Source organism: Echinops telfairi, unplaced genomic scaffold, assembly GCF_000313985.2.
Source record: "Echinops telfairi isolate 266 unplaced genomic scaffold, ASM31398v2 ScPeMD7_39;HRSCAF=148, whole genome shotgun sequence".
Lineage (NCBI taxonomy): Eukaryota > Metazoa > Chordata > Mammalia > Afrosoricida > Tenrecidae > Echinops > Echinops telfairi.
In genome coordinates this window covers 793,422-814,712 of record NW_022103937.1, presented here as the reverse complement: position 1 = coordinate 814,712, position 21,291 = coordinate 793,422, and the positions used below count along the sequence as shown (strand labels likewise).

At 39.0% G+C, this 21,291-nt stretch overlaps 1 protein-coding gene across 1 annotated transcript in view; it reads left to right on the top strand.

Annotated features, from left to right (window-relative positions):
- Nucleotides 1-6,711: 6,711 nt before the first annotated feature.
- LOC101647712 (spermidine synthase-like) overlaps nt 6,712-21,291 on the top strand; it is a 22,011-nt gene continuing 7,431 nt past the window's right edge. Inside the window, 1 exon segment of the mRNA XM_045290497.1 lies at nt 6,712-6,805. Within this exon segment, the coding sequence (XP_045146432.1) occupies nt 6,712-6,805 (94 nt within the window).

Below are 21,291 nucleotides of genomic sequence, written 5' to 3'. Positions count from 1 at the left end.
AAAATCAAACTCACTGCCATCAAGTCAATGCTGACTCATAACGACCCCCTGTGGGCGTCAGATACTGTAACTGTTTAGGGGAGTAGAAAGCCCAAGAAAACAGGTAGAGAGCCTGCCTAGGGCCCATATACATCTTTAAATCCTCTTTGACAGAGATCTCATCTAAGCTGAGGCCAGTTCTCAATCTGGGGGTAGAGGGAGAAGACCAATCAATTGCTGCCATACAATATTGTGCTAAGGTCACTCCAAGTCAACAGACACTCCTGAAAGAGTGCTAAGTGAAACTTATTGGAAATTAAAGTTAAGACAGAGGAAACGCAGCATGAATGACTTGGAGAAGGCAATTACACTTCTGTGAGTGGGCAACCCAAGTGAATCAACCTCCCATGGGGATAAAATGCTTAACAATATTTATATAGAAGAACACCAGGGGAGCATACACTTGGTACTATATTTCTAATTGGACACTTTTGACCTGGTTTCTATTCATCCTTTAGTGACCCAGGCTGCATGCAATAGATTACGAGCATTGTGGGCTTATCTTTGAAAAGGCAGCCATCTAATTGAGGTGACAACTAAGTCCATATGGAAGCATATCAGACTGTGTGATCCAAAAATTGTAAATCTTAAAGTCCAAATGCAAAGGAGGAAATTGTATCAGAGCTTAAATTCTGAACACTCAGTTCACAGAAGGCAATCAATGACAGTGGAACCCCAAAATCCACTTGCAGTGTCCCCACGTGGATTAAGCCTCCAGGAAGTTCCTCTGACCATAGTCCAGATGCTGTCAAAGTTCACTGTAAAGTCAACTATTGGTGGTGAAGAACTCACTGCCATCAAGCCAATGCCAACTCCTAATGACCCTCTGGGACAGGGTAGAATTGCCCATGTGGGTTTTCAAGACAAAGTCTTTATGGAAGTAGAAGCCTCATCTTTCTTCTGAGAAGCACCTAGTGGTTTCCATCGGTTGACCTTAAAGATAGCAAAGAAACCACTATGCCACCAAGGTTACTGTAATGAGGGTAAAATGTAACACCTTATCATTTGATTTCCCCTTTGACACATTTTTAACTTGTTTTTCTTTTAATATTTTTTGTTTTCTTTTTTTTAAACAGTTTTATTGGCACTTCATTCACGTATCATACAATCCATTAGCTCAATCATATCTAGGTGAGTTGTAAATTTTAGAATATTTTCTTCCTCCTTGTACTTGTTATTCATATGATGGTATTTTTTTCTTTTTAAAAAATGTTTTTAAATAAATCATTTTATTTGGGGCTCTGACAGATCTTATAACAATCCTTACATCAACTGTATCAAGCACATTTGTACTTAAATTGCTATCATCATTTCCAAAACATTTTTCTTTCTACTTGAGCTCTTTTCCCCACTCCCTCCACTACCCTCCCACCCTAGAAAACGCTTGATAATTTATCAATTATTTTTATTTTCATACATTACACCGTCCGCTGTCTCCCCTCACCCATGTTCCTGTTGTTTGTCTTCCTGGTGGCGAGGGTATGCCGATCATTGAAATTGGGGCCCCCTTTCTTCCCCTTCCCCTCATGGTATCTCATTATTGGTCCTGAGGGGGTTATCTGTTCTGGATTCTCTGTTGAGAGCTCTTATCTGTACCAGTGTACATGCTCTGGTCTAGCCAGATTTGTAAGATAGACCTGGGGTCATGATGGGGGGGGGGGCGCCGCAAACATTAAAAAACTAGAGAAATGTTGTGTGTTTCATTGCTTCTATACTGCACCCTGGCTCGTCCCTTCCTCATGACCCTTCTGTGAGAGGATGTTCAATTGCCTACCGATGGGCTTTGGATCTCCACTCCGATCCCCTCATTCACATTGATATGATTGTTTGGGGTCTACTGATACCTGATACTTGATCGAGGCTTTTCCCTCTTTCGTCTGCCACTGATATAGGGGCTTTCTGTTTGTTTGCTTGCTTCCGGTTTGTGCTTTGTATGATCTTCTGTATACGAAATCCTGGACAGGCAAATCTATAGTAACAGTAACTGGATTAATAATTACTTAGAGGCATGGCAGGGGAAGTTGGGAGGAAATGGGGGGATAAGAGCAAAGATACAAGAAAATGTTCTAAAACTGATGTGGTGATGATTCCACAACTCTTCTTAATATGATTGAATGATTAAATTGTATGATATATCAATTATATGCCTACATAACTACTTTTTTTAAAAGAGTTACAGTCTTGGAAACCCACAGGGCAGTTCTACCCTGTCCTATAGAGTTGCTGTGAGTTGGAATCAAACTGATGGCAGTGAGGCCAAAATAGCATTGATAACTTAAGAACACATGTCTGGGGAGTCCGACAGCTGAATACCACAGGACAAGCCTTCCGTGTACAAACACATATGAGGGGACTCAAAACATATGTGGGAAAAATTTTAATTTCATTTTCATTTTCCATGAGTGTCTGAAGCCTTTTATACATCCAATTACAAATCATAAAAATAGTTCCTAAATCCGTTCTTTCTTCAATCCTCTGCCCTCATCATCGCTCACTAAGTCTATGAAAACAGTTTACTCCTACCTTCAGAACTAAATTCTCCACCTATGCTCTCCTCCACAAAAATCTGTTTCTCTCACACAGGACAAAATCTAAATTTTTTATATTTGAAATTCATCTATACACTAGGTAGATTGTGTTGTCTTTCAGCATCTGCCTACCCTTATCCACCAATCCAATCCAGCCTCTCCTTGATTCACATTCCAAGCTCAAGCAATGTTAAAGTATTTACAGTTCGTATATCACCATATCTCCATGTACAAATTATGTCTTCCTGCACAGATCCCTTATTCCTCATTTCTTCATCTAGAAATTGTTACACATGCTTCAAATTCTGCTCAAATGTCAGTCCTGCAGGAGCTTTCCCTGAATTCTCTCCAGATACCCTGCTCTAGATTGACTGAATGTCTTTTCTCCTAAAATGCTCACTACAGGCTGCTATCATGGCAAATACTATAGTGTCTTTAAATTCTATATTTACCTGTCTCCTACTAGATATATAGACCTAATGAGCCACAATATGCTTTCTGTATTCATCTTTGAAATCCTGGGGGTGCCTGAATTAGTAGTTAACAAATGTTTGACCCAAAGAGTGTCAATTGAATCATCAGCCCACCTCACCCCCATCCTAACCCCTAATACATTTATAAATTCACATCCAGATATAGGTCACAGAGGTTGGCAGAACAGAGGTAAAACCCATGGAATTCTAAATTATAAGGTTTTAAAATGGCGCTTAAAGTGAGTATCTGATTCTTTTGCCAGTTGAGAATTAATTTCCCCTTTATTCAGTAGGAGAATCCTGATTTTCCCTAGTATGATCCCTTCTCCATATGACCCAGGCCTAGCCAATCAATCTACTCCACCTCTCTCACCATAGCAACTGTTTCAAAAATGAACATGCTACCCAAGCAAGCCAAAGAGACTCAGTGAAGAACTCTGGTTGAAACTTGTCACTTTATGAGAAAGGAGACAACGCCAAGAACAACAGTTCCCAGACAAAGTTCTCAGGCTTTCTCTTCCACTTGGATCCAGCTAATTCTGAAGCTCAGTTCCTTTCAGGACTTGTCATTTCTGCAAGCCAACTTAGTTTCTTTTTCGCTTGAGTAGGGATTCCCTTAACACAAGAATTACAGTACAATCTGTGACTAACAGAGTTCCTTGAGAGATCCGACTTCTATAATCAGCCAAATCGCAGAAACAAAAGTAGTTGAGAATAATAAACAATGAAAGCCACAATTCCTCTACAAAAGAAAATAAAGTTAGAAACAAACCTCTGAGTTCCTTATAGACATCTGTTAGCTGAGGTACAAAAAAGGCCAATATATAAATTATTAAAATCCCATTTACTTTGGCTTGTCTCTAAAATAGACTAAATAGGAAATTGGCTGAGCTCTGACACACTCTGATCCAATAATATGTAATGTTATTCTTAAAATATGTTTTGATAGGAACCAGACAAAATCTCTAGGGTTATTTTAAGCAGAGTAAATGCATCACATACTAAGTTGAAGACAAATGAAGCTGCATAAAAGTATAAAACTCCCAAATACAAGATGGATATCTTTCATGGTGCCTGGAATTATACACCTGTGGCCATAGAACCCATTGAGACCAATGTCTTTCTGACCACCATTTGTGGATGAAGAAGGTCCTTGATAGAGTGCAGACAAGGCCTCTTACTCAAAGCTTAGAGAAATGTCCCGAAGTTTTTGCCAAGACATTGGGGAGAAAAGAATACTATGATGAAAGACACAACCCTGGTGACACAATGGGTAAGCACTCAGTTGCTAACCAAAGGTAGGATGTTTAAACTCACCCAGTAGTGAAACTCATAGAGATGCTATGTTACATCCCTCTAAAAACCATCATTAGGAACCTAAAACAGAATAGAACTACTCCACAGATTTCCAAGGTTGTAGATCTTTTTGGAAACCCTGTGAGAAGCCAAGAAAAGAACTTGGAAAATGTACAAGAAAGGAAGCAAGTTAGGTATGAAGGAGAAGGTACAAGAGGAGGGTCAACACTGTGGGCACTTGAAAGTTCAGGTACAGAAGTCAGATTGTGTGGTACCATGTCAACCCACCTGACAAGAAACCAACCATAAAAGCTAATATAGGACACACACACACACACACACACACACACACACACAAATGCTACATACATTGAAAGAAGTTGAATTCAGAAAGCAAGTTGATTACTCTCAGTGAGTATAATGGTAAACCATAGAAAAATACCTTGAGTAATTTTTGTACACCAATCCTGTAGCATACATAAATTAAAGGAAGATTAGGGGGTGGAAGGGAACCTTTTTTTCTTATGTTGTCAAGTTACAAAACTAGATTCCAAATTTCGATCTTATCCCAAATACATGCAGCCGTCATGGTATAGTGGTTAAGCACTGCGTACCAGACAGCCGGTGGTTGGAACACATCAGCCTCTTGTTCCATGAAGATTTAAAACCTCAGAAACCCTATGAAGCAGTTCTGCTCTATTTTATGAGTTTGATATGCATCTGAATCAACTTGACAGCAACAGGTTTGGCTTGGTGTATCCCAACTATACTTCCTATAATCGTCCAACTATACCAGGCTGTTGCTCTAAAAAATGCCAACCCAAAGGATTTAAGCAGTAGTGTGCTATACAGCTATTCTATACAACAGCATCCCTTTCATCCACAGTCTAAAAATACTACGTATCATTTAGAATACACATAACCATTTAACAAAACCAAAAAGTTCTGAGAGAACTTACAGAGTGGTTTCGGAAAAAAAATAATCACTGAAGTTATTTTAGTTTGGAAACAGAATTATATAAAACACAATTGTTTTCATTTGAGGATAATAGCCAGGAGAATGGCTTATTCTAATGTGAGCAAATATTAAACAGAGATTGGGGCCTAGCCCTTTTCTAGGTCCACTGAAACAGGATAAGATGAAATGACCTATGCTCTATCTAAAGGCTATGAGTTAGAAATACAGATGAAATTGGGGAGACATTCTGAAAAGGATTACGAAAGTTCTTTCCTTAATCCTAAAATAAACTTTTTAAAGTAAATATTCATATTTTTAAACAAACACAGATATGTTGTGTATCTAATATTATTCAAATTTCATTCTGCCAAAAGCACTTGGAATAGCCTCGATCAGGATTCTCTGTTTTTGTAGATAACATTTATTGGAACACAACCAAGCCCATTGGTTCCTGTATTATCTGCTTTTGCCTTCAACAGATGGCTCACAAAAGTGAAAATATGTTCTGACTCGTTACTGGGAATGATACAAGAGCCTGTCAGATGACTGACATTGATCAAAGATAAATGCCAGCTACTTTTGATTAGGACTGGCTTATAGTACTGATGAGTAATGTTCACCCTTGAGTTTCTCTTGAAGTACTATTGACCTAATTGTCTAAAATATGAGAGAACAGGAGATCCATCTGCATCACTAATGACGGTGCTGCCTCTGAGTAGAGAAAGCAGAATGGAGACAGGAAAGAAAAAGAAGGAAGAAAATGGAGGAAAGCACACAGAGGAGAAAGGATGCCATAGGTTCAAACACCGAGCACAAAGCTCCCTCAGCAATAGCTGTGGATTTCTTCCCAGATTAGACTGAAGCATGGTTATATTGCTGGTCACTTGGTAATAAAAGTAAAAGAACAATAAAGCTTTAATATATGGTTCCAGTAAAATCGAAAAGGATAATGATTCATTAAATTAATATTCCTTGAATGCCGTACTGAAGACACTGGGGGCTTAGCAAACAGACACAGTTGCTGCCTTCAGTGGTATATATTCTTGTTTTGGAAAACATTCAACAAACAAATTAAAAAATAAAAATACAGTGCACTGTGTTATGGAAAGAAATGAAAGAAGACAAGGCATGAAATGAGAGATGGAATATGGGCAGGGCAGGAGAAAGGAGCATGCCAAGCCAGGAACACAGCAAAGGCAATGGCTGTGAGGAAGGAAATACACACCCGGCTTGCTCAGGGTCCTTAGAACCTAGGTGGAGGAGCAATGGGTATGAGGGGAAAGGAGAAGAGTTTGGAATGTGGTGTGCCCCTGGAGACAAGAAGCATGAGGACTTGTAAGGATGTTCTATTTTCACTGTCAGACAAAAAGCTACTTGAAGTAAAAAAGTGACATGACCTCCTTGTATATTTAACTGGATGACAGGTGACAAGAAAGAAGTAGGAGTCAGTGAGGAAGTTGTCGCAATAATCCAAGAGGGAGATGATGGCAGCTTGGACCGAAGTGTTGGAGGTGGGGGTGTTTTTTTTTTTTTGAGAGAGAAGGGAGTAAATGCTAGCTCTATTTTGAAGATATTAGGGTTTGCAAGTAGGTCAGATGTGGAGTGTATGAAAAAAAGGAGGCCAGGGGCTTTTACTCAAACAAGTTCAGGGATACGACTGACATTTACCAAGAAGCAATGATTATAAGAGAAACATTTTAGTGAATAATCAAAAATATGTTCTCTTTTAGTCATATTAAATTTAAAATATAACGAGAAATTCAATTTAAGGTATACAATGCTGGAATTCAGAGCTAGTCCTCTTGTGGAAATAAACAGGAAGTCCTTGTTTTGCATAGTTCCAATATGCGTTAATGCCAGTTATCACAGTTTAGCTGAATAACACTAGTCCCCCAACACCATTCAAATATCAGTTATCATGGTATATTAACTGTGAGTTTTTCAGAAAGCAAAACTTTGCTGCTAGCTCCTCAGTTCATAAATCATTACCTAAGGAGCAGGTGGCCAATGTAATCAGTGACCAATTATATCACTTTTAAAATGTTTATCATTACCATCTGTCAGACTGTATAGCAGGTAGTAATGTTACCTTCTTGTTTCACAGTGACAAACCCACATAACCTCTTAAACAAATGAACAGCTGAAAGAGGGGAGTCTGCTGCAGAGAAACAAAAAGTAATCACACTGAGCCTGCCATTCAAATTGAATGTCAAACGAGACCAAAAGGAACAGCTCACTGGAAATATTGACACCATTCCTACCTGAGAGAAACTTAGTTAAGAGAAACTAGACGTTAACATGGAAAATGGTTGTGCCAAATGGGTATAGATGTCCCAGAGGAGGTGATGCTCAAAAAAGCTTCATATTACAAGAACTCTGGAGACATTTCACAGCATTACAGCACAAATGAAGAGTTGTTGGCACAATTTGCCAAAAAATAGAATGACAGAGTAGACAGAGGATTTCATTGCATGTTATAAATTATATGATGGGAAGGAGGAAGCAAGCACTGTTCAAACTACTCTTTTATTATTATTATTAGTTGGGATTTGATACATATATATCATTCCATGTTTCAATCAAGTCAAGTGGAATTGTATAATCACTACCACAATCAATTTCTGAACAATCTTTTTCTACACAAATTCCTTGACATTGTCTCCCTTTTAACCCCATCAAAGCTCTTTACCCCCTCCCCCCAAACCCCTTATTCTACTTACTGCCCTTATAGCAAAAACCAGAGAAGCATATAACACAGCTTCAAGAGAGTGACCTCCATTGACATAACACCTGAGATACACTCTACTATGAACAAACAAAACAATATGGGAAACAGAAAGGTTATTTCCCAGATTGTTCCCCCATATTATATGCCAAACCTAAGGTGCTGCTTGCTAATACATGGTCAATGACCAAATACTTGGAGGTCAACTGCTTAAAGGTTATCTTCCTGAAATTTATCAGCCATCTAGAGCAATCAGACCCTATAGTCTGTCCCACCCTAAGTAGGGCCCACTCCCTTCTGATAAGGGTAGTGGATTTTTCCCTGGAAGGAGAGCCCAGAGGCAAGGTCAAGCCCACTCAAGGATGACCAAGGCTAGACTGCCATCTTGAGTCTAGGGTCCTCCAACCTTGTCACATGTGTACCCTTAATCCCTCCTCTTCCTGTTGAGTCTACACCCCTAGATCATCCCCCTCCCATTGCTGTATTGTCTATGGTACAACTCCTTACTGTTGTGTATGTGGTCACCTGTAATCAGGGTGCTTGCACGTCCCCAAGTACATATAAGCCTGGCTTAGAAATGAATATTTCTCTCCTCTTGTCTCCCATCCCCACGTAGACCACCAAGAGGGGCTGAGGCGAGCATGCTACCATGAAATGTGTCTGACTCCTTTATTTTATTCTCTCTCCTATTTCTCTCATCTCTATGACTCTACAGTTACCCCTACGGAGCCATGATATTGTCAGGGACTGATTTACCCCAACAGTTGTTACTGCTGTTGTTAGATGCCATTCAGTTGGCTCCAACCCATAGCAACGCTATGCACAACAGAACTAAACACTGCATGGTCCTTTGCCATCCTCACAATTGTTCCTATGCCTGAATCCATTGAAGCAGCCACTTTTGTCAATCCATTTCACTAGGGGCCTTCCTCTTTTGCACTGGCCCTCCACTTTACCAAACATGCTGTCCTTCTCCAGGGACATGAAGACCAAATCTTGTCAGGGACATGAACAACCAAGCCTTGTCCTTCTGGCTTCTAAAGAAGACTCTGGCCTTACCTCTATCAATAAAGATCTGTTTGTCCTTTTAATTGTCCATGGTACTTTCCATAGTCTTCCCCAACACCACACTTCAAATGTATTGATTCTTCTACAGTCTTCCTTACTCAATGTCCAACTTTCACATATATATGAAGCAATGGAGAATACCACAGTGGGTTAGCAGGGTTTTCTAAAAAAACAAAATCAGGACACTTGTGTGTGTGTGTGTGTGTACATACATACATATGTATATACCTATAGGTTTATGCCTCATGAAGGAATATAACAGCTAATTAGTCCACACAGCAGTACAAGGGGCTCAGTTCAATTCAGGGTGGGGCAGCAACAGTCAGTAGCTTGGAAGTTTAGCAAAGCAGGTCCCAGGCCCCGGATGGGATCTCAAACTCTAGCAATGTACATGTGGGCAACAGGATCCACCAGCCTCTGCCTCAGTGGTTTTCAACCTTCCTAATGCCACGACTCTTTAATCCTTATGTTGTGGTGAACCCCCAAAGATAAAACTATCTTTGTTACTACGTCATAACTGTAATTGTGCTACTGTTATGCATCATCATGTAAATATCTGATATGCAGGATGTATTTTCATTGTTACAAATTGAGCATAATTAAAGCATAGTGATTAATCACAAAAACAATATGTAATTATACATTGTGAAATATTTATTTCTAATTACAAATAAATGAAATTTTATTTTGAAGCGTGGTGTAGCATGGATAGCAGTCTTAATATAACAACAATAAACTACATTGCTACATTTTGGGACAGTATGTGTAAAAATTCAACATCAAAAAAAAATTTTTTTTAATTCGACATCAATGCAAAGGTTGAGATAGCTTCTTTCTCACCAGATCAGAAATTCTCAGAGCAGTCTTTGCAAGAGCATAAGGAAGATCATCTTCCACAAGTCTGTTTCTGTATTGAGACTTGATAACCAACAAGCTGGAAAACCCTGTTGCACAAAGATAAGATGTTGGAAATGGAAGAAGAAGGTGCAACACAGTCTCAGACAGAATAGGATATGACTGCAAACACTTGATCCAGAATTTTGTAACTGGCATTGTAGAGAAATCAGTTCTTGCTACATTGCTGTAATCCTTTTGTCTGGTTCAATGTCATGTTCCTGAAAGAAATGTCATGTTCCTGAAAGAAAGCAGATAATGTAAGCAATACTTAAACTTTATTTTCATCCAATTTTTTTTTTTTGCCAAGGCTGAAGTTTCATATGGAATGATAGGATCTTTTCAGACAAATCAAGGCATGTTGCACTTGGTCCTTATAGTGATAAATTTAACTCATTCAAGATGGCACAGATGGCAACCAAGTAAGCTGTTTCCTACAGTTCACTTTTAACGCTAAAAATTGATTCGAACTGCAGTCTTGCTTTTTGATTAAAAAATGTTTTGAGTTCATCACGAAGCTCAAAAACACGTTTTAAAACTTTTCCTCTCAACAACCACCTCACTTCAGCGTGAAATAGTAGAGCATTATACGGTGCATCCAACCCGCTGCACATTTGCGAAAACAGTTGACCGTTTAAAGTGCTCGCCTTTACAAAATTGACAGAACTTATGATGCTTTTCATTACTTCTTGTAACTCTTGTGGCAGTGTCTTCATTGCTAATATTTGCCTATGAATCATACGGTGAGTTCCGATGACTTTTGGTGACTCATTCAGTACCAAACGAAATCCAGACCGACATCTTAGCATAGCTGGAGCACCATCTGTGCAAACACCACAGACCTTTCCCAAAGTAATCTAATGCTTTTCAGAAATGAACCAACTGTGTCAAATACATCACGTGCAGTAGTTGTCATTTCAAGAGGTTTGCAAAAAAGAAACTCATCTTTAAAGTCGCCATCATTAATACACCTCATGTAAAGCAGAAACTGTTAGCAGTTTGCACCGTCTGTAGATTCATCAAGCTCGATGCTAAATAGTGGAAGTGGAACAGATTTAATTTCCTGGATTACCTGATCAAGAATATCAGCAGACATGTCCTCTACTCTTCCGTGGACAGTGATGTTAGATAAGAAAATTGCACTCAATTCCATAACAAATTTGTCTCCAGTCATAACTTGAACAAATCCTCAGCAATGGTGTGAGGTTTCATAGCTCTTGTGATTCTGAGTGCCACCAAATATGAAGCTTCAACAGCTGCTACATTTGTTTGTGGTATTTGCCACCAGTGTCAAGTCTGGCTTTCTTGAGTCCATCAGCTTTGCTTCTAAAATAGTTGGTATTCTTGCTGGCAAAGCTCGGATGCTTGCTATCAAAATGGTGATTTAGTTCATTCGTCTTCATAAAGTTGGCTGATAGAACTTCACAACAAAGAACACATTGCGGTTTCTCAATTCCTGCTGTAATTATTGAGGTAAAACCATACTGTAAAAAATCCTCACTGTATTTTCTTTTCTTAATGTTCTTCTCTACATGATCCATTGTCATGGGATGGTTTGCTAATAAAATAATACATAACAATAGCTCTAATAATACAAAAGATGATACGTGGCATATAGTTCATAGTCAATACAGTTCATTAAAGTTTCCTATGTTTTACCATTCTCTGTGTTATTGTTTTTTAACATACCTGTTACTATCACACAAGGGTCAGTATTCACATAAACCACTGCTGAATATAAAAAGCCCGATCAGCATCCAGATTAAGTTCCTATGGTACAGATATATATATATTTTTTTTTTTTGCAGTAGTTGATGATTTTACATTTACCCAGTAATTATAATTCATGAGGTGTTGTTTTACTTCAAATATTGCTTTCAACACAGCAGCTGCTTTCTACACAGTAGCTGCTCTCTACACATGTGTCTGGTCCGCATTAAGTACATTAAGGCGCCAACCCTATCACATACACCGTTATTTGTACGAGGTGTATGCGATGGAGTTGGTGCGATGATGTCATCATGCCCGGTACTCGTATGTGGGTGTATGTGCATGTGGGCAGACCCACCTGGAGATGGATAGAGGAGTGGTGTCTTGGTTCCTAAGACCATCGGAAATATGTGTTTTCCGATGGTCTCAGGTGACCCTTACCGCTGTTCTAGCTCAAACAATGTACACACCAGTAGCATGGCCAAGCAGGTCTCAAAGGAGTCTCAAGCTTTAGCAACCAGATCCATGGGTTGGCTCAACCCACAGGTAGTGCACACAGTTGAGCAAAGAACTAGCTCAAGCAGCAGCACACTGATCCGATCTTGAAGGAGGAAGAGATACAGGAAGCCGGCCATGGAAAGTATTTATCTTGGTTGCCCTCCAATCAAGCTGACCTGATTAAACTCCACCTACATGTTCTTATAGAGTCCTAGTTGGCACAATAAACCTAACTATCACTCATAGCTTGGATCAGGTGCAATTTAGTCCTCAGAGTAACATCCCTACTCTTCAATATTCTGAAGAGGTCTTGTGCAGCAGATTTACCTAATGCAATATGTCTTTTGATATCTTGAGTGATGCTACCATGAGCATTGATTGTGGATCTAAGTAAGAAAAAAGTCCTTGACAATTTTAAATTGTCCTCCAGTGAGCATGATGTTACCTATTGGTCCAGTTATGAGGATTTTGGCTTCCTTACATTGAGTTTTATTGCATACTGAAGGCTACCATCCTTGACATTCATCAGCAAATGTTTCAATTCCTCCTCACTTTCAGCAAGCAAAGGTGTGTCATCTACATTCCACAGGTTGTTAATAATCCTTCCTCCAGTCATGATGCCACAATCTTCTACATATAATCCAGCTTTTCTGATAATTTTCTCAGCATATATATTGAACAAACACAGTAAGAAACACAACCCTACTTTTTATTTTAAACCATGCAGTAGCCCCTTGTTCTGTCCATACTGAATAAATAATAATGTAGTAAAAGTGCATTTTTAATACACGAGGAACAAAATAATTTTGCTAGTCCCCTAGGAAATGTGTGCAGGCAGAGAAGTATTCTAAATATTTGAGTTTGGAAGTTGAGCAGAAGTATCAACAAAGTCAAGGAAGAACCAAGAGTGAGGTTGGAGTCAAACCAAGAATATGGTGACCTGGAAGCCAAGTGAAAAACAAGTGTTCCAGGAAGAAAGTAATTAATAAAAATAAAATTTTTTACCGAAGGCAAACAGAGCAATAGGGCAGAGTGCAAACCACTTTGCATTTAGTCACGTGGTCATTGTTGACGCTAATAAGCATGAAGATGTTAACCTTCAATGGAGTGATTGGAGCAAAAGGCAAACTGTAATGTATTCAAAATAGGGAGGAAAAAATGGCACAGAGGATATATAAAAACTATATAAAAGGACTTCACAATGAATAAATGTTCATACTCAAAGAAACAGCATGGTATATAGAATATGTTCACGTGTACATAACATTACTTTTGCTCCACTTCTATCCCTTTCATGGATCATATCCCTTTCATTCTATCCTTTTCATGGACTAGAGGTCACAGCACTCAAACATTTGGCTGTTACACCTAAATATCAGGCTTTTACTCTAAAAAGTTTGGTTTTATTTTCCAAAACTGTCATTGTTTTTAATATTTCAAATGATAATTATTTACTTAAGATTAAGTAATTCACATGTTCTAATAAATTAATCAAGCGTCTACTCTTTATAAACATGAATGGAAACTTGTATCATTTTTATACATTTTTTATTGTTTTCCAAGATATACTTTTGTCTTTAGTCCAAAATTAGCATTTCAATTCTCCCACAAAGCCATTAAATGAGGAAGCACAGTCCTTTTCAATCTCAACAAAACTATATAAATTATTTGAGAGCATAGCTTCATCATCTTTTTTCCCAAGATCTTGACCAACCAACTAACAAGAAAGATCTTTGCTGTATGCACTCAACTATCAGGTGTTGCTTCTGCTTCTGCTTTACTCCCTTACTTTGGACAGAGTCTATCTTTCCTTCTTTCAGTACCTCATCTCCATCAAGAATTGATTATTTACAGATTTCAGTGAAATAAGCCTAGGTGGTCAGAATGGCTTTTGAAGGTTGCTACATATAAAGTTACTTTTTTGAAGATTGGTATGGGTCAAATAAAGATAATTTCATATGGTTTGACTTAAAATTTTCTTGCTAAATTTGTTTAGAGTGACAGGTAGATAAACACTGTAATATCTCTATTACATGTTAATTATCCAACTTGCAGCCATTTTTATAGTACCAAACTTTACATTATAGATAAGAATTTTATATATAAGTTTATTTATGTAGCAAGTTGCTAAATGCCTACTATATGACACAGGAGGTTAGATGTTAAAATTTAAAGGATCATGGCAAATATAGAGCAAGGGTCCTCAGCAAAATGTTGACTAAGCATCAAATCTTACCACTGCCTGTTACATAGTTGCTTTTTCTAAGTCAGTGCTTACTTTATTCCAACAATGATAGTGTTAAGTAGTTAAAGACAAAAACCTATGGCAAGTAAAGCCAGAAATATTTACTATATGAGCCTTTGCAGAAAAAGTTAACCAACATCTGGTTTGGAGAATAAATCAAATCACGAGATATTCTGGCATGGATTAGGATAGTGGTGTTGGTCTTGAAGAACTGTGAACAACTTTGAGAATGATTAAAAAAGAGGAACTCAAAATACAAAGTAGAGTTGACCTTAATGATGTGGATAGAAGAAAGCTTTCCATACTTCTTTTGCTGATGTTCATCATTTAAAATGAGAAAAACCAGCTGAAAACATCTATTAATAATAAGAATATGGAATACATGAAGGATGAACCTAAGAAAGTTGAAATAGAATGCTTGAAGATCAATATCCCAGGCCAATTTCAGTGACTTGAAATGGATCAGGTCTGGTCATTTTAACTGACAATGTGGTCTAATAGCAAGAAATGGCATATTGGATAAGAATAGTTTCAAATTCGTTGTCAAAAGTTTTTTCAATATCTATCCTAAAGAATAATGCTATCAGTGATAGTATTACATCTATATGACTAAAAGACCAGATAATGCAATAATATTCAAATATTATTCAAAATAATATTCAAATATTATTCAAAGTAATATTCAAATATTCACACCAACACCTGATATCAATGATGAAGAATTGAATATTTTAGTAAACTTCTGAAACCTGAAATTGATCAAACATGCAATAAAGGATATTTATAACTATTGATGATTGAAATATGAAAATTGGAAATAAATAAGGATTTATTTGTTTATTGTTTATAGTTGGAAAATGAGCACTGGGTTATAGAAACAACACTGGATATCACATGAAATAATTTTCTAAGACTTAACAATGTATTCATTGCCAATAACTTTTCCAGCATCAGATATGGAAGCTACACAAGGGGGCCTTACTGGGTAAAATACATAGGAATTTAAATGGCTGCATCTGCAAAAATAGACAGTAAAAACACTCATGATTATCAGTCAGAACAAGGACAGACACTAACAATGGAACAGGCCTTCAGTAGCTCAAACACAAGCTTAAGTTGTATATGAAGTTGAAAAAAAATAAAACAAGTCCAGGAGAGTCAAAGTACATCCTTTAGTATATTCTATGGGAATTCAGAAATCATCTCAAGAAAATATTTGAGACATTGGACACTAATGACCAGAAACCAGGTGTTATGGGATACTTCAAGAATATTATATGGTAAGAAGGCACAGGGTCAATAAAAAGACATGAAAGAAAGCAGAAAAAGCATTTGACAACATCCAACCTCAATCCTAATTAAGACACTCAAGAGGATAGGAATGGAAGGAAAATTACTCAAGTTAATACAAGCTATCTACAACACACCAACAGCCAATATCACAGTCAATGGAGAAAAGACGAAAAAAATCCCTCTGAAAAAGTGGACTAGTCAAGTATGTATGTTCCTTGTCACCACTTTTATTCAACATCCTCCTTGAGGTCCTAGCTAAAAACATAAGGCAGCGGAAGGACATTAACAGTATCTGGTTGGGAGAGGAGGTGAAACAATCGCTATTTGCAGATGACATGATTCTATACATTGAAAATCCCAAAAGCTCCACATCAGGAGTACTGGCATCGATAGAGGAATATGAAAGAGTGGTGAGATACAAGATCAACAAACAGAAGTCTATTGGTTTGCTATATACATTGGACAAGACAATGGAAGAGGAGATCAATAAGGCAGGAATCTTCACAATAACGAAAAAAATTGAAATATCTAGCGATATATTTAACCATAAAAACAAAAGACTTATACAAGGAAAACTACAGAACCCTAGTGCAGGAAACCAAAAGCGACCTATGGAAATGGAAGACTATCCCATGCTCATGGATTGGAAGACTCAATATAGTAAAGATGTCAAGGCACTATAATCCCAATTCAAATACCAACAACCTTCTTCAAAGAATTGGAAAAACTGACCACCAATTTCACCAGGAGAGAGAAGAAGCCCTGAATTAGCAGAGAACTCCTTAAGAAGAAGGACAAAGTCAGATGACTCACCTTACCTGAGTTTAACACCTACTACACAGCCACAGTGGTCAAAGCAGCATGGTACTGAAATGACAGACTCGGACAAATGGAAAGAACACAAAATCCATGAATAAAACCATCAGTGTATAGCCAACTGATTGACGAGGACCCAAAAAGCATCAAGTGGGAGGTGGAGCTCCTCTTTAATAAGAGGATAAACAATGGATATCCACCGGTAGAAAAATGAAACAAGATGTTTACCTCACCCTATGCACAAGAACAAACTCAAGGTGGATTACTGACCTAGAAGTAAAACTCCAAACTATCAGGACCATCAATGAAGAAATTGGAACAAACCTAAGAACCTTGGCTCACAGAATACATAGGCTAGCTGCACTAGGAAAGGGTACACACACAGATACACCTGAAATTTAAAAATGGGATATACTAAGGATAAAACACCTGTGTGCATCGAAAGACTTCACCAAGAGAGTAACAAAAGAACCTACAGACTGAGAGAGGATTTTTAGCAATGACACAGACAAAGGGCTTATTACTAAAATCTGCAATACCCCGCTATCCTGCAAAAAGAAGAAAACAGTTAACCACTTGAGAAAGTGGGCAAAAGACCTGACCAGAAGTTTCACTAGGGAGGAGACCTGAATGGCCAAAAGACATGCTCCTGATCATAAGCCATCAGAGGAGTGCAAATACTACCTAACACCCTTGAGGATAGCCCAAATCAGAAAATCAGAGAGCAACAAATGTCGGAGGGGATGTGCTAAAATAGGAACTCTCCTCCACTGCTGGTGGTCATGTTGATACACAAACAGCTTCTGTGGAAAGCGATCTGGAGATATTTAAAGCAAAGGGATATTGTACCTTATAACCCAGCTATCCCTCTACGGGACATAGACCCAGAAGAGGTAAAAAATAGACCAGGACCAGTCATATGTGCCCAATATTTATTGCAGGGCAATTCACAATTGCAATGAATTGGAAACAACGTAAAATTCCACCAATAATCAAGTGGATTAGAAAACTCTGGCACATACACACAATGGACTACAACACATGTGTTAGTCTGGGTAGACTAGATAAACAAATTCATGGACACACATATGTGAATAAGAAAGAGGTTTATATATAAGAGCAATTGAATATTGAGAAAACGCCCCAGCCCAGTCCAGATCAAGTACATAAGTCCAATATTAGCCCATATTTCCAATCTATAGAGTCCTCTTCAAACTCATAAAACACATGCAATGATGCGGAATGCAGGAGGATCACAGGTCAGTGGGTTGGAAGTATTGTGGATCCAGTGGCATTGTAAGCATCTCAGAGCTAGCAGGGGTCTCTTCGTGGCTTCTCTGGTTCCAGTGGTCTGGTTGCATCAGGGCAAGTCCATGTGGCTTCTCCAACTCCCAGGGCATAGAGCCATGTGTCTTGTCAGTGGAGCATCTCTCAGGGAGTGAGCAGAGAGAATGTGCCTCCCACCTCCAAGGAGGAAATACGGAAGTTCCCAGAATTTTCAGGAGAAGACGATGCCCACACGGAGGCCTCATTGGCTATGACCCGATTGACAGACTCCATCTCTTCATTCTTAATCCCCTCAAGTACCAAAATGACACCAGATTATGTAACTACCACAACGTATCACTAAAAAACACTGATGATCATGTGAAGCATATCGCCTCATGGACAGAGTTGGAAGAAATTATGCTAAGCAAAGTTAGCCAATCACAAAAGGACAAGAACAACATGAGTCCACTAAGGTAAGTATGATCAGCACAGTAGGAATAGAAGAAAAACCACTTATCTGGCACTATATGTGTTGAAGTACAGGCATCGGGTAGGGGACAGGCCAAACCCAAGGATTTACATGTCATTCCAACATAAAAAAGGGAAAAGGGGGTGGGAGAAAATGAGAGTGAGTGGGCGGGGGGGAGAATGGAAGAGAGACAATGGCAATGGGGGAGCAGGGCACTAACCCACAAAGGGGGAGAGTATTGGTTATATCTCCACAGAAATGGGAGTGTCCATGCAGACCTCACCATGGCACACCAAACCTTTAGGGCAATGTAACCACAAGGAGCAACTCAAGAACAGAGTGGCCTACAGGGCCAGCCCCAATCAGAGCCAAACTGAGCCCCTTCCTTAGAATTATGTGCTGCGGAGGACAACACTAAACCCACGGGTTGGGGAAAAGGGCTGGCCTGCCATGCACACACGGAAGCAAACCAAAAAGGAAATAGAGAAAATTCTAGACCCCATATCGGCACACCAAGCCCTAAGGATGACACCCCTGCACGCAACTGAAGCTCGAGACATGATGACCCTTTGCTGGAGCAGACCACAACAGAGGACAGTATTGGGGACACAAGGCGGGGAGTGAGTCCAGTCTGAACCCCCACACAGCAGGGTGAACCAAGAAGGGAACATAACAGATCAGCAATGGGAGCAAAGTCAAGCCACAAAGACTCTGAGGAGCCCCCAAAATAGACTTCTGGCTAGGTGGTGCAGTTTCTGGAACCCCCAAGGACCAGTGAGGAGATAGTCATAAAGGTCAGCGGACACACCTGGAATTATCTATGCTCTTCCAGGGTTTTGGAGGATTTTGTTGCTACTTATTATTTTTCTTCATATACATTTTTTCTTTCTTTTTTTCCCTCTTTTTATTCATGTTTTTGTTTTCTTTTTGTATTGTCTACATTATTGTTGGTTTGCCTACCTATATAAGATAGGCATGGGAAGCAAGTCCAAGGAGAAAGCAATGGGACCAAAGGTTCCAGAGGGACTTAGTGGGAGGAGGAGACAGGGGAAGGGAGCAGTGAGCAAACAATTCCATAGACAGGGGAACAACTAGGGAATTGAAATCAACAATGAGAAGGATGTAGAGATCCTGGGGGTGTTGGAGCAACAGCAATCTAGCTGAGAGGAATTACTAAGAGGCGGGAAAAGGGCAAGCATGATGGTGGGGCAAGAGAAAGGTAAAAGGAAATAGAGGAAATATCTAGGAAGTAAAGCTATGGATAGAGGTATAAACAGAGGTGTGCACATATGCAAAAGTATTAATTCATAAAAATAGAGGTATTGACAGAGTTACATATATTTATATGGCAATACACTGAAGAAGTGGACAGACTTCGAGACTCCCTCAAGGCCCGCCTCAAGGTGAAAACACTTTGTTCTAACAACCTGGTGTTCTGTGATGCCCACCCTCCCAACATGATCGCTGAAGACAAAATGGGTGCACAAGCAAATGTGGTGAAGAAAGCTGATGGTGCCCAGTTATCAAAAGACATAGTGTCTGGGGTCTTAAAGTCTTGAAGTTAAACAAGTGGCCATCTAGCAGAGAAGCAACAAGCCCACATGGAAAAAGCACACCAGCCTTTGCAATCATGAGGTGTCACCAGAATCAGGTAACAGGCATCTGAAGACCCCAAACAAACAAATATATTGTTGAGGGGGGTCAGAGCAGATACATGTTAAAACCCATCTGTAGACAATGGGATATCCCCTACCAGAAGGGTCACAGGGAAGGGATGAGTCAAGCAGGGTGAAGTATAACACCAATGAAACACACACTATTCCTCTGGTTCCTTGAGGCTTCCTTACTCCCCACTATCATGACCCCAATCCAACCTTTCACTGCAAGCTATGCCGGAACACATACACAAGTACAGATAAGAGTTCAGGACTCACAGAATCCAGTTCAGATAAACCTATCAGGTACAGAAATGGAAGTAGTGATACCAGGAGGATAGTGGGAAGGTGGGGCGAGGAGGGGGGAATAAACCACAAAGGAAGGAAGATAGCAGTTAGCAGTTCATAGTAAGTATGAAAATAATAATAATTTATAATGTATCAAGGGGTTACAAGGGTGGGAGGGAGAAGAGAGGGTAATAAGAAGAGCTGATATAAAGGGCTCAATTTGAATGTAAATGTTTAGAAAATAATGATGGCAACATATGTAAAAATATGCTTAATACAATTGATGTATGAATTAGTATAAGAGCTGGAAGAGCCCTAATAAAAGATCTTTAAAAGAAGAAAGAGTAAGGACAAAGTATTATGATGAAATGTGCAAAGACCTAGAGTTGGAATGCCAAAAGGGGAAAAGGTGTGATATGGCTTGAGCTGAAGGAGCTGAAGAAAAAATTCAAGTCTCAAGCTGTAAAACTGATAGATTTGATGGACAAAATAAAGAATAATGCAGGAAGCATCAAAGAAGATGGAAGGTGCGGTAGGAAACTGTCAATGTTCAACAACATATGATCAAGAGCTGATAATATTGGAAGAAGTCCAAATCTCACTGGAAGTAGGAAAACAAGGGTGCAAGAACTAACAGAATACCAAGTGAGATGTTTCAACAAATGGACGCAGCACTGGAAGCCCTCACTGGTCTAGGCCAAGAAATCTGAAAGACAGTCCACCTGGCAAATTAATTAATAAAAAGAAAACACCAGTATGTTGAAATGATCAAACACTAGCACCAATATCACATGCAAGCAAAGTTAATTCACAAATAGTTACCACAGTATACTGACAGAGAACTGCCAGACATTCAAGTTGGCCTCAGATGCCGTAGAATGAAGGATATCATTATGATATCAGATGGATCTTGGCAAAGATATCTCCTGTGATTGACTATGCAAAGTCACTTGACAGTGTGGATCATAAGAAATATGGGTAACATTACAAAGAACGGGGATTCCAGAGCATGTCATTACGCTCATGCAGAACCTGCTCATATATCAAGAGGCAATTATAAAAATTTT